Source organism: Aphelocoma coerulescens, chromosome 3 (genome assembly GCF_041296385.1).
Source record: "Aphelocoma coerulescens isolate FSJ_1873_10779 chromosome 3, UR_Acoe_1.0, whole genome shotgun sequence".
In the NCBI taxonomy this organism is placed as follows: Eukaryota; Metazoa; Chordata; class Aves; order Passeriformes; family Corvidae; genus Aphelocoma; species Aphelocoma coerulescens.
Window position 1 is genome coordinate 29,408,900 of NC_091016.1, and position 14,146 is coordinate 29,423,045.

The 14,146-nt window shown below is 41.4% G+C and overlaps 1 protein-coding gene and 1 long non-coding RNA gene across 5 annotated transcripts in view; one reads left to right on the top strand and one right to left on the bottom strand.

Moving 5' to 3' along the window:
* HHAT (hedgehog acyltransferase) overlaps nucleotides 1-14,146 on the bottom strand; it is a 212,552-nt gene continuing 198,406 nt past the window's right edge. For all 4 annotated transcript variants that reach the window (XM_069009625.1, XM_069009622.1, XM_069009626.1 and 1 more), the window contains one exon: nucleotides 1-2,284. In XM_069009625.1, coding sequence (XP_068865726.1) covers nucleotides 2,193-2,284 — 92 coding nt within the window. In that variant the 3' untranslated portion in view covers nucleotides 1-2,192. The remainder of the gene's footprint in view (nucleotides 2,285-14,146) is intronic.
* On the top strand, nucleotides 3,164-8,280 carry LOC138107862 (uncharacterized). The gene is made up of 3 exons (XR_011149738.1): nucleotides 3,164-3,488; nucleotides 4,932-5,251; nucleotides 7,139-8,280. It is a non-coding gene; the product is annotated as an uncharacterized lncRNA (long non-coding RNA).

Genomic DNA, 14,146 nt, shown 5'->3' on the forward strand with positions numbered 1-14,146 from the left:
AGTCCATTTCAGCTTTATTCATAGAAACAGAAAAATATACAAAATTATGAAAGATATATAAAGCACTGAAAAAAAATAGAAAACAATTTTAGTTCTGAAATAAGCATGCTCTATATGACCTTCAGAGTCATTTCCATATTGGACCCAGAAGTTCTGCATGCATACAAATTGGAATCCAATCACTCAGCAGCTCCTTGGTTCATGTAATAATGGTAATCAATAAGACTGAAGAACAGATTCATGACTTTTTGCTCTAATGCTAATTCCACTTAATTGCAAAGTTTGAGAAAATTCTTGCCCTTATCTCAGTGCTGCCCCAAAATGGAGGCCAATCTCAGATCCCGTTAGTAAATTCAGAGGCTTAAAGCCATATACTCTGTGGCTGAGAGACTCCCTGCAATCATCATTCAGCCAGTCAGGAGGGCCATGTTTCTGGCCAGGCAGCATTCAAGGTAAGTTATTTTCAACAGGCCATGGTGTCTCCTAGAACTGGCTTCCAGGGGAAATCCTGACATTCTCAAGGTGGGAGAGCCAGGGCACTCAACAAAAAAGGCTTTGAAACAGAAAGAGATGGGCTTTTCTCTGGATGGATACAGAGCTGAAGCCTCTGCCCTTATTTCTTCAGGAGTAAATGGAGGGTACAAGAAGGCTGCCATAGCTGTGAGCAGCAGAGACATCAGAAATGCAGGCAATAAGCAAAAGACTGCATTTCTGCTTAGTGTTCTCAGGAACTGAATTCCTTGTTGAAGGGATAAGTTGTATCAGACTTGGCTGAAGCTGCAGGAGTGATGGACAGTAGGATACTAACTCCAAACAGGCTGAAATGTCTGCCAGGGGCATGGAACAAGTTTTGACATGCTTTGGGTGAAGGAAGCTGCTTTTGGAAGAAGTCCTCTCCAGAACTCGTGGCCTTTTGACCATGCCTAGGGAGCATGTCTAACTTTAGAAAGACTAAAGGTCTTCTGGCTGCTCTTCAATATCAGTTTAAAACAGAACAGTGTAGCTGACACCCACAGTACCAGACAGGGGAAGGATCTCCCCTTCCCTCAGAAAGCAGCGTGTGCTGAAGCACTCCTGCAACCTGGACACCTGCAGGCATGACCTTCCCAGCTCTGGACAACACAATCTTTGGGCAAAGATGCTGCTGTAACAGGTCTGGCTGTGGGCAGAGGACATGGAGCTCCAGCTAATTTGGTGCCACTATATTGGACCTTTCTGGCTTTTCCTAAAGGTCGTGAAAAGTTCCTCGTAGGGTGTCTGCAATATATTGCAGAGCTGATTGCCTGGACACCAGAGAATGAAGCAGACTGAACAGATTTACCATTCACCCAGACTGGGGATATCTCCTTTTGTAACAAAACAATACAAGAGGCAGACTGAACAGTCTGAAGGTGGTATTAGCCCCAAAATAAAGGTAGTATTTTATGCTTTAACTCTAATTCAAGGCAGACAGCACTTAAAGCCCAAGGAGCTTTAAGAGCATATTTGATTAAAAAGGAAAGCTGTTCCTTAAGAAAAGATCTGCCTCCCTACTCTCTCTTTTTAAAGAAACAAAACCATTTCTAAGGTTACCAAAAAGGTGTTATTTTAAAGGCAAAATTTTAAATGAAGACTTTAAAAAGAAAAAGCAGACTTTGCTACGGTAGGTGGAAAAGTAGCTTAAGGCAGAACTACTCCAGTCAGTGAGAATACAAAATGTTCTAGCTTATATCAGAAAGCAATCAGGAAGAACTGATGAGCATCATGCCCTTCATGGAGCAGTGTAAGTGCAGGGCACAGCCCTACATGCCCCCAGACACCAACTGTGAGAGATTGGGCTTTTTGAATTCTCCAAGGTAGAATTTTTTTTTTCTTCAATATCTCAAAATAGGCAGCAAAACATGAAAAAAATCCTCAACATATATAAAATACCTGTTCTGAGATGTACACTTCTAATGTACATAGAGTCACAGAGATGCTGTTTTACAAAAATAACATAACTCCAAATGCTTCATAATTTCTCCCCATCCCCGGCCATAGGCCATCAGTGTTTCTGCAGCTCAATTCCTGCATTTGCAATCCAGAATCAATTAAATGAGCTTTTGGTTTTAATACCTGGACCAAAGACTTGGTCTGGCTCACCCTTATGCAGACAGAATATCCAGTGTAGAAAAACCATTAACCTGCCTTAAGAATAATTGTTTGCATCATTCCTAATGCGCCGCATACTTCTGCTCCCACTCAATTCCAACATGAGAATAGCAGTACAGGAACCCGAGAACAGTCAGGGTCGCCCATGGCCAGCCTATAAATAGAAAAGACAGACAATACCAGTCAGAATAATTAATGACTGCTTCAAGTATAAATACTCTTGGGAAGACCAACTTATGATGCTTCCAATTAATTTTATTAGCAGTTCAGTCTCATAAGTAAGTAGAGTCAACCCACGAAATTTGAAAAGGAAAATTGTCTAAGCTTCAGGGTTGCCTGACCCCTTGCAGTCCTTGTCTTTCTTGTTTTCAGGGAATTGGACCAGATTTATTCCTGTCGAATTACAAAGGTCTGTTTTGATCCTCTCCTTTGTAGTGGGTTTGTCTATCAAGCAGATGGCCCCAATGAACCCTGATGCTTTAAGCTGGCTATGGTACTTCCTAGGCACAAAGGGATGCATTGCCACAATGAAGATTATTAAAAATCTGAACTAGTCCAGTTACCTGTTCTGCAAAAGGAGTCTGGGGTAATCTCTGATTAAGATTGTTTTGGATATCCTGCAGCTTGGTGTAAAGCCTGATGCACCCCTCTTCAGCCCACTAACAGCTAATATGTGTCAGTGAAGAACAGACAGACCTCTCTGCCTGATTTGCCTGATGCCCAGGCTATTTTTTAACTAAAAAGACTCTTCCAATATATAAAACCTTTGCTGGGGAAATGATGTTTCATTAATATTACAAATTCTTTCACGCAAAAGTCACCATCTTTTCACTTGAACTTATCACAGCAAACAGCAGTAAGCAGGAGGTCACAAGCCAAAAGGTCTGTTGCTTTCCAGTGGAGCTGTAAATAATTCGAAAAATCTGTAATCAAGTAAATGGTTTTGCTTTCTTTGATACATTTCCTGACACCTCTGTTCCCTTTGTCCATTCTCCTCCTTTCTTTAGAATGTATGAAACTCAGATCTTACAGGTTGAAATCCTCAGCGCTAGGCCCTGATGTTTTTCAGTGTGTGCTGTCTGGGGAAAGAGGACACAGAGAAAGATGTTTGTGGGTTTTTTCAATGGCTTTTTTGTTGACATAAAAATTTTGGTTATGTGCATGACTGGTTTTCTGCATGCTGTCCTTGAACTACCAACACCTGCTTCTGAAAGAAAAGCTGCCCCTCTTGGGGAAAACTCCAGTCTAAAGGAACCTGCTGGCAGACATGAGATTCCCCTTTGGCCTGGAAGAAGGGATGGAGAGAAGCTGTAACCTCTGCACAACATGATACTCTGCAGGAAGAGCTCTTTCTGAAGGTATATTTACAAGGTGCTTTGCAAGCTGGCTTTGTCCAGGCTCCAAGCTAATTCCAGCCAGGGGACAGTTAAATTGTGCTCACATCCAGCTGAGCCTTGGCTCAATACCCTGCTGTGAGTTCAGCAGAACTCAGCCCCGGACTCAGTCCTGCACTTCTGGGGAAGGCATGTGCTGGGATCCTTCCTCTGTGCCCCAAGAGCTGGGCACTGTCACACTTCATCCTGGGACAGGTTCAGAAAAAGTTGTTTCCCCCTGCTATGAATGGCTGGGTTTGTTTCATGAACCTCTAATTATTCTAGCCTTGCTTTGTGGTGAAATCCAGTCCTGTAACCTGACTGATTTTCATGGAGACATTTACAAATATTAATCCCTTGTCTTCACAACCCCCTGAAGCCGAATTATACTTTTGTTTAATTATTTGATTCACAAAACGAATTTGCTGAGGTATCTCCAAAGGGATTTTTAACCATAAAAGTCTTGTTTTTATTTCAGTGAAATTAGGCTACTGCAGATTGGGTTTCACCTTCAACAGCAAGCTAAAGCCCAGCTGTGCTTTGTCTCTGCTAAAATTGCATGTGAAAGTATGTCAATAGATGTAATAAAAACATACCTCTTCTGGCAGCAATATTGTGGCGGCTGCTTTATACAGACAGAGCCAGAAAATTAAAAAAGGACTGAGTCTAGAATTGTTCTTCTGTTTTAGGGGCACTTTGGAAATTTGCTAGTTACATGTTTTGCATTTTTAAATACTGTAAAGCTCTGGCACACAGAAAATATGCCAACCGTAGTTTGACTTCCTTTCTCTCCTCAAGCAGTGTTTAGAGATCCTGTCAGAATACATAGCTATGCACTGGACATCTTTTCTAGATGTCTTAGGCTTCCAGCAAGATTCCTCCATAGTGCCCAGAACCTGGGTTCACAGGTTTTTTAGCCACTATAATCAGACTTGTGGTAATCCTCCTGGAATGCAGGGAGTCTATCCTGTACAGTAATGGGTGTCAGGGGTGGCATTCAGCACATCATCTCCTCCTGACCTAATGAAGGTGAGAAGGAAGGGGGAAGATGAAGTGACCCCAATATGGGCAAAGGAAAAGGGGATTTTTAAAAATTCAATCTTGCTACAGTTCTTGTAGGAGGTGCTGCACAAATCCCAAAGCATTTCTTGCTGCTCAGGTAGGAGGCAGCTCCAAGCAGGGGTAAAGGGGCACCTATGCCTCGCCCTTTCTTGCCATACTGGAACCATGTGTAGTGCTGGTGGGTGTGCAAAAATGCATGCCTTTGCTTCAAAGGCATCACGTTCTGCTCCTTGGCAATCCCAGATTAGCTCCAGCCCACTCAAGGCAGATTTGCACAGGTGCATCCACACTTGAGAAGCAGCCCAAGGACAGCCTGAAGCAAGCAGGGGACCTTTAAACTGTTTTCACTCATCTCTTCCATTTTAGGACTGGATATACCATAAGGTTATTGAAAAGTCCGAAGAACTTGGTCTCCAGAAGGTGATGATGTAGGGAAGGACACCTGAAGTAATGCTAATGCAGCAAGGGTGCAATTTCAAATTCTGCCCAGCATGCGTTTTCCTTGTCGGTGACCTCCACAATCAAACAGCAGCACGAGCTGCTCTCTCACAAGGCAAGGTCACAGGAGCCTTCTTCTGGATTCCACAGTTTCTCCTTGTAAACCCAAGCAACCAAACAGGACCAATGGCCTCGGATCCACAGTTCCAAGGAAATTTCCTCCTTTTACCCTGGGCCAGCATTGTAAGGTACGTTTGTCCCTCAGGCCTTTTGCTGACTCTCATTCTGCTCCTACTCTGAGACACCATTCAGAGGGCTCTTCTTTTTGGTGACTCCTCAGCTTTGCCTTATCCCCCCTAAACCACTATGTCACCTATGCTATACCACTCTCCAAACTCTGCTTGGAAGGGTACATGCCTGCATCCTAGATCAGTCTCTCTCTATGAAGTCATACATGGAATGTACTCTTTAAAACATTATTGGTTTCAGATCAAGTACTAGGCTGTTAGGAAATGACTGAGTTAAGTCTGTCTATTCAAAACCATGTCACATACCACCTTAAATCTTACCGTTTCTTGACTGGTTTCAGTAATTTGATTTTGGGCTTGAAGGCCAAGTTTCATGGGACTACCCAGATTTTCATAATTTTTTTTCACAGGAAGATGAATGTATTCATTAACATATGCTATTTGTAGATACAAGGACTAATTCATATGCTCTTTGAAAATCCAGCAATATTTGTGAGCTTTACACAAATGTCTGCACAAATGTCTTCTAAGACAGCTGGATATTACTTTTAACAAAACACTGGGTGAGCATCACAACCAAATTCTCTGCTTATGGTGAGGTATGCTGCTCCACAAAACATCAAACAAAAGCTCCTTTGCGAGGAGGAGTGCAAATTTTGTAGAGAGGTAGCAGCAGCACTTGATCCATCTATCACACAACCTCCTCCCAGAGAAGTCTTCAGTCCCAGCTAGTCCCGAGGCACTGCTCTGTCCAACACAGTTCATGGACTTTCTAGGAGTCTTGCTGGTTAAAACCACATTTTGGTATATTATGTATTCAGCTTTCAGTCTAATGAGCAGGAGACTTGTCTTCATTACACGATCAAGATGGAATTGATACAAACTTGCTGCTACAGGAACAGCTTTTGGAGTTACTCCTTCCTTTCAATTTCCTATCCCTCATTCCAAAATATTTCTGGATACTTTGCAAACTACTAGAAAAGGTCATGTTTCTAACACACTCTGGATTTTGATAGGAGTGGTGTAAAACTAAGCTTTCAATTAAAAAGTAAGTCTGGATCACAGCTCTCAAAAGAGCAGTTATATCCCTATAACCTCAGTTCAAATCATTTGAACCAACATTTAATCATGTATCCAGAAGGAAGCTCTTTCAAATTTCCTCATCACTCACAGTAATGAAAAAGAATCACACTGGCAATTTTTGTGCAGGTTTCAACCATCATCAAAACGCTAGGAAACAGTCCTTTGTTCCTTCCAACCTGTGAGGTGTAAGAGAAAGGGGCTGTAGTTTTGCATTTGCATTTTGCATTTTCTAAAACTGCCTTAGTGGCTCTTGGACCTAAACGTTATTATTAGCTGTGCCTTGGCTGCACAGTCCTCAGAAGTCTTCAAGTGCAGAGTAGTTATTAAATCAATTGAAGTCAGAAGAAGTAATCTCCCTGAAAAGCTTGGCTTCAGGAGCATGCATCTACTCACAACTCATTCAGATTTGGAAGTACCTAAGTTGCTGTAAGGCTTAGCACTCAGGAAAATTTATTCTTAAACTAAAGTTCAAATGTGACAAGACACTGCAGCAACTCCTCTGTAAAGTGGAATTAAAGAGACACAATGGTGGGAAGGAGGAGGAACAGGCACCAGTCTGCCAAGCATAATAAAAAGCCAAAGCAAACCAGCATTTGAGGCCAAGATGTCTCTTACCTACAATTACTAACATACTTAGAGGATCAGTAAAACTACCACTTTTTCAGAAAAAAGAACACATTCCAAACTAAAGATCTCTTGAAAGAAACCTATTATCTAGTCCAATATTTGAAGCATCTTCAAAGGCTGGGCTAGATAAACTCTGCACTTTTTAATTTTAATTTAATGTCTTTTTGTCACTTCCAGGTGGACCTGTCTGACCACTACAGCAGGGAATGTCACACAGCATGTGTTACAAACACGGCGCAGTTTGATACCCAATTAGTCCTCAGATATTTGGAAAAGAAAACTCTGTCTCTTTTCAACTGTGTTATAGCAAAGCCCTAGCCTGATTCAGAGCAGGTTTTTTTGCTGCTACTTTTAGACTCCACATTGCACATGTGCCAAAGGACTGACAATAAATTCTACAAACACACAGCCCTCCAAGTCCCATCCTCCCACTCCACAGAAAGCAGCACACAGAGTCACAGGGTCTGTAAATTCAAGACACCACTATGTCCCATTATGAGCCCCCAGCTAATATCTCCCACAGCTTTCCCCTCCATCCGTTGTGCAGCTTGGGAGCAGAGGAGCTCAGCCAAGGGGAACCAGCTTGGCAGATTAGGTAGGGCTGACCTGACCTATTCCTATAGATTTCCAGGCATTGAAGACACTTTAGCTGGTGAGTGTGGAAAAGGTCCAAATATTAATAAAAAGTATTACTGTACAATAGGTAGTATTTCAAAGGAAACCCAGGGAAATGCTCAAAGGATAACTCAGATCTGTCCCATGCAGCATCTGGAAACATGACCAAGAAGGACAAAATTCTAAGCTTCCAGGTCTAGACCTGAACCTCAGCCAGGTACACTGGCAGTAACCACAAAATCTTCCTCTTAGTAGACATGAAGCAGTTTCCAGCAAAAGGCACTAAGAAACGTGGAACATAGTAGTCTACTTATGTGAATTTTAAATCATTATCATCCTGAAGAATGCTTACATCTGAGGCTTTCTGAGTACTTATCACTGCTGTGAGAAACTGAAAATGGAGACATAACAGTCCAAGACCATCAGCTGCAACACAGGATGACCACAACTCATTCAGATCAGCATTACTGAAAGCAAAAAGCCAAAGCCTCTTAGTGTTTTCATAATGCAAACAGGTTGGATTTAGTAGACAGATGTCACAAAAATTGTGCCTTTCCTGGGTTCTTACTGTGCATGGAACCAGGCTTCACCATAGCTAAAATCATTTTACTTTTATGCTTGATGGCACTGAAGGAAATTGTGTGCTGACAAAGACTTTCTTAAGCAACAAGATACCAATTTAACCTATGTCAGGGCTAAGGTTGCTGATCACACTTTTTCCTGTTAATTAGATAAGTTGCAAATAAATAAATTCATCAGTAGAGCTCAATAGATTGGCCCATCCTATAGCTTTTATGAAGCACCCCTCAACACAATTCAGTGGTGATGCCAACACTATTTTCATTGCACTAAGTATGTATATGAAAGAAAAACAAAACAAAACAAAAAAACCCCACAACCATCATGTTGTGCCATTTGCTGGCAAATGCTCTGTGGATGCAGGTATCCATACAGGATACGCCTGCCTGCATGGATTCTCTGTTTTGTCTTTGGAGCTAGAACCTCATTTAATGCTAACTAACCATGACCACTACCAGCTATCCAGATGCTGCACAACGTAGACAAAAAGAGTTATTTCCCCTGTATGTATCACATGATATGAGCAGGATAACTTCACTCTGTATTTCTTGGAGTGTTTTTGTGATACTATCCCACCCTAAGCATTTTTACTTCTAACCCTTGTAAAAAGCACAAAAAAATTTCGCAGGAGTTACATCTTCTGCTTCACGTTTTAAAATAAATCTTCACCCTCTACTAGTTTTCCCAGCAGAGCTAGTCAGTGGAAAAAAGCCTGATATTTTAGGCAGTAATTGTGGCCTCATGCATATCAAGTTGCCTCTGGAGTAGTTCAACTAAAATCAAAAGAAGCATATTCGTGCTACTGCTGAATTTGAATTAACAGTAAGGAAGACTGATGAAAACTGCCTGTTGGAATCTTCCTGCCAAAACTGCTAATGGGAAAAGAAAAATACCCCAACCAACCAACTTTAGTTTTCAGATTATGAAGGGTTGAATCTGTAAATCTTCCTCTCCTCTCATGTCTTAAATTGAGAGCTACACACAGCTAATATGAAATCAAAGCCCACAAAATATGAAATCTTAATGCTCATTTACTTTAGTACAGAGACAAAAGCTTCTAAAAGCATTATTGTAAACAAAGATGCATCTTCACCCAGAAGCAAGGCAAAAGAGCTACCTCTATGAAGAGTTCTGCAAAGAAAACATTTTAGAGTAATGTATCTGGCTTAGGACAACACTGTATTTATCATTAAATGTCTACTCAGGTATTCCCAACAGAACTGCATGGTGTGAACAAGTACCTAAAGATGAGACTTGCAAAGATTTTAGGGCAGTTTTCAGTCGTAATTATCTGCTGAGTGTTATATACACCAATGACAACACCAGAGCCAGAAGCCTCCTTTTGTTACAGTTTTAAGATGAAACAGGAGAATGAAGAGTTAACTGCCCAGGACAACATGAACGTCCCAAAGGCAGAGCTGGGAACGCTGCTGTTGCCTAGCAGGATCCTGAGGTGAGCATCTGCCTCTCACTGAGCAGAGAGATGCCCATGTTATTATATATAGAAAGACATGCTGAGTAAAAAGGTGAATTAACTTGCCATCTACTAGAGCTTCAAATTTCAGGAATATTTATCTACCAGTCTAACTGGGGTTCTTGGATTTAGGTTTGTGTGTCAGGCTTTTCACATACAGTGAAGCTCCTTCTCTTGCCTTTTAGTGCTAGGGAGCTCTTGAGAAATCAAGGCTATATACTCAAAAAAGAAGAGGATTTAAACCAGGGGTTCAGACACATGCCATCAATCACCAGTAAGCAAACATTTGGGTAAAAAGGTGAAGCACTATAATTTATTTCCCCAATGTGATCGCTGGCTAAGGTACCCTGAAATGGTCATGAATATAAGATGCCTAAATGACCATAAAATAATTAATTTTTAAATATGAAGAATGATTTAAGGATTAATTATTCACAGTCCCCTTCCTACCTGCAACCCATTTTTTAATCTGCCATTTTTCCTTGTCATCTTCAAAACCACTTACATTCCAAGACCATTGCAGCTATTCCATGGTGCTGTCTTGTCTCTTCACAGCATTAAGAATAAGAAAAAAAGCAGACAGTGTGACAAATTTAACAAGTATTTACAACCAGCTACGCTAGCAACAAACAAACTGCAACTCCTTACCACAGAGCTCTCGTACCTGAAATGCTTCATGGATAAAAATTGTATTAACTGCTAGAGTTTAATGCAGTAAGAGAAGGGCTGAGAGCACAATGTTAATTTACATGAACACTGCATTTTGGTAATTGCTGTATCAGTGTAAAGCTAGCACTACAAGTGGGGTCATTGAGCTGGGTTCTCACTTAACACAAATACAAATATCTTGAGGGATGGAAGTGCCCAGATAAGGTAACCAGGCAATCATGCAGTTGTTTACTGAGCCGTAGCAATCGATGCAGGACTAAGGGATTTTGAACACTGCTGGTCTCAGGCTGTATGAAGTTACTCCCCTTCTGCTTGAGTCTTGTTTTCACAGTGTCACCAAAGGGCAAAGAAAAGAGCTGATGCAGACTTAGGGAGGCAGCCCTGGAAACACAGTGGTAGTTGAAGGTAGCCATGAGCCAACAGAAAACCCTGACAAACAACCCCCATCCCACTGGTGGCATATCCCATGAAATGGAAGTGTTGCACACAAGTTATCTGGAGCAAAAGGGCCATACCAGATTGACCTCAGTAGACCAGCTTTTGATGGAACAATTGTTTCACTTTTCAGCTGCACAAGCTGACCTGACCCTGCTGCAGCCCATAGAATCATAGCAACTAAATAGAAGAATTATCAGTAAAATAGTTTAATTAGAGATAGTTTGTGGATAAGACTAAATTAATTTTAATTTTGGGGGGAAAACAAGTCTGTGTTGGTCCATCATCAAGACCACTTGAAACAAAGGAAAAAACTAATTTAAAATTCCTTGAATGATGTCAATATTTAATTGACTTCAAGGACAAAATTAGACAATTTGCTTGTATATTCTCAGAAAAAACATTCTGGATTTCAAGAGAACATCTGCTTTTGAGTTTGGGGAGGGAATACCTTATTCCCTGCTTTCTGTGTTAACTAGACAACAGAACCAGAGAGTACCTGAAAATACAGGCCTACCTGGGTGAGCTGTGTAAGCACAGAGGTCATCTGAAGCAAAAGCTGGTAAACCATTCATCACTCGTGTCAGAAAACACAGATTAGAAATATCCAGGCAGCTGTATCATGCAAAATCTGCCAGCACTTCCAAGGACAGCGATCTTATTTCCTAAGCCCTGCTCTGCTTTCCTGGGATCTGGTCTCAGGCCAGTAAGCAGCCAGCCAAGGGGAGGAGGTCTGATGAGCACAAATCTGAATCAGTTACCCACCGGTGCGGTCACGGAGATCAAAACCATTCCGTCAACCCAAGCTGACGCTGATGGATACAACCCTTCTTTGCCTTGTAGCTGGCTTAGAGGAATGTACATGGAAAGATTAAATCTTGTAACAGCCTAGCTGTTCTCCTTGCTTCTCTGTTTTAAGCAAGCTTCCTGAGCAGCCGCTGAAGGGGATCACTCACAATGTTCCTTTCAGGAAAGATGGCTGCACTGGCGTGGCAAAGCACGTACAGAAACAAGTCTGCAACTGCAAAAACATCTCATAAGCCCCCATCTTTTAAAACTGTTGTATCTTTACCAGCATATTCCCTTTTCTAGAAGGAAAAAACCCCTCACAACCTTTCCATTACATAAAACTATAACAAAGTCATAGAATTACTATGCCTTGCCAGAAAGTTTTTGCCTATATTTAAATTGCCTTATTTAACAAAGTGCAGTTTAGTGCAATGAGATATAATCTTTCCACGTGCTCCTGTGGCCCACTCAAATTAGAAAGGAGCATGATCTGATGCATGGCTGTTACACTCTCTGCTGCACGTGGGCTCTGCTATTCAGTGTAATAAAAGCAGTGCTGCAAATCTTTAACATGACTGTTAATAATGCCAATATATACATCTTGCTCAAAACCAGTGTATACCTACACCTCTCCAAAGGTGAGAGTGGGCAGAACTCTGTTCTGCTCAACTAGTTTCCTCTTCTTCTTCTGTCCCTGGCTGAGATGTGCTGGAAAGGGCAGGATCCTGCCAGCCTCACTGACTCCCTGCTCCCTCCTCCTGGTGGGGCAGCCTTGACGGCAGAGACTGGGCTGCAGTCCCAACTTCCATGGGATTTCTCCTAGTGCTAATTTCACATCTCATGGGAGAGAAATATAATGAGAACTGGCTACGAAGCAGTCATTTCCATTTGTAAATGGGATAGCACAAAGGAAGAAATGAGAACAAATTTCCATATGTACAGTCTCTGCTAAACAATCATCTCTGCAAATCTCTCCCCAGCGTGTGGTGCACACTGCCTTTATGGGATCAGCCACACAACCAGAATAATTAACTAATCCAGGCACCCTCACATCAGCTCAGTGGATCCAATAGGACAGAGTTGGATCTGATCTGATTTCAGACCACAGTTCATGTGCAATGGTGTGGCTACATGGATTAGTCATTTTACAGATACATGTGGGCTAATCAATGAATGGTGCATCTCAAGCAGGCCCAGACCGTGATCAAATATCTTTGCTTACAATCACTACATGTCAAAACAACACTTTCCCACATCATCATTTTTAAACTAAAATACCAAGATGCCCAATCAAGAGAGCACGGTGGCTACTGAGGCTGGCTGGGCATGGGCAAAGCCAGCGCTGAAGAAGGATAGAGTGCAGGGTGTCCACAACTTACCCTACTTATCTGGAGAAGAACCAAAATATTGTCTCTTTTTTTTTTTTTTTTTTTTTTTTTTTTTTGCAGGGATGGGGGCAGGGGGACAGGGTATATAGCTCACCCTGCTGAAATAGGCTGTTTTTCTTCTGAAGGCTGTATCACTCCTGATCTTGACAAGGAGAGTAATGCCAATTTCTTTGGCAATAATTAGCATAGCTAACAGAGAGGACAGACTTTTCTTCCCTTCTCCTTTATTTTCAGTTGGCTCTTCTACTGATTCTACATGAATTATTACTAAAAATCAATGCCTCATGCTGAAGTAAATGTTCTGGATGAAATGGAATGGAAGAGCTTCTCAAATTTTATGCATGGTCACTGAATGCAGCTGATTTTTGCACAGGAAATGGACATTTAAAAAGAAAAGTATCAGTCTGTTTTACTGGTTCTTTTTCCCATTTGAAAATCTTAAATGCACAATCTGGTTGTCCAGCCACCATCTACCACCTTACTAATTCCTTTCAAAAGAATCTTTCGAATAGACACTGGCACACCCAGGATAGATTTTGTAAGTTCTGGTTTCTGGATCATATTTTTCAGCACAAGTTTTAGCACCCTTCACATCTGCTCACACTGTATTCATCATATGGGTCAAAACTGCTCTTGATAAGCCTTTTTTCCCTTTTGAAGAATTACTTTGCACTGGGATTTGCCTCAGTGTTCACTTTTCTGCAGAACTGCACGACAACTATGGATAAAAGACCTTCATCTGTCCTTCAGTGTTTCAGTGAGTACTGGCCTCAAGTGAAGAGCTCAGCTGCAGTCAAAGTTTGTCGTAACAAAGAAGCCTGATTAAATAAGCGCAACTTACCATTTGGCAGAGTCCTTCAGCTGTTCATAAAAGTCAAAGACAATACTTAATGTTTTGATCAGAAACTGTGCTTAAGTCTTTGACTTGCATCCTTTATGACCTTTCAATCACATTTGAATACATTTCAATTACCAAGGCAGAAAAATTACCCTGGCAGATGGACCAAGGTCGTTACCAATTTACTAACATCCCTACCTTCCCTTTTGCTGAAGTCCCTGTATCTTCTATGGCTTATATAATAAATATAATAATAAACTATTTTTTATTCTGCAGAGAGTGATGTAGCTTAATCTGTTTTAAATCCTAACCCAAACTACAAGAGATGATATAATTGTTGGGTAGAATACTTGAGAAGCTGTGGCACCATTTGTGTCTCCATTTTGATCTGCTACTGG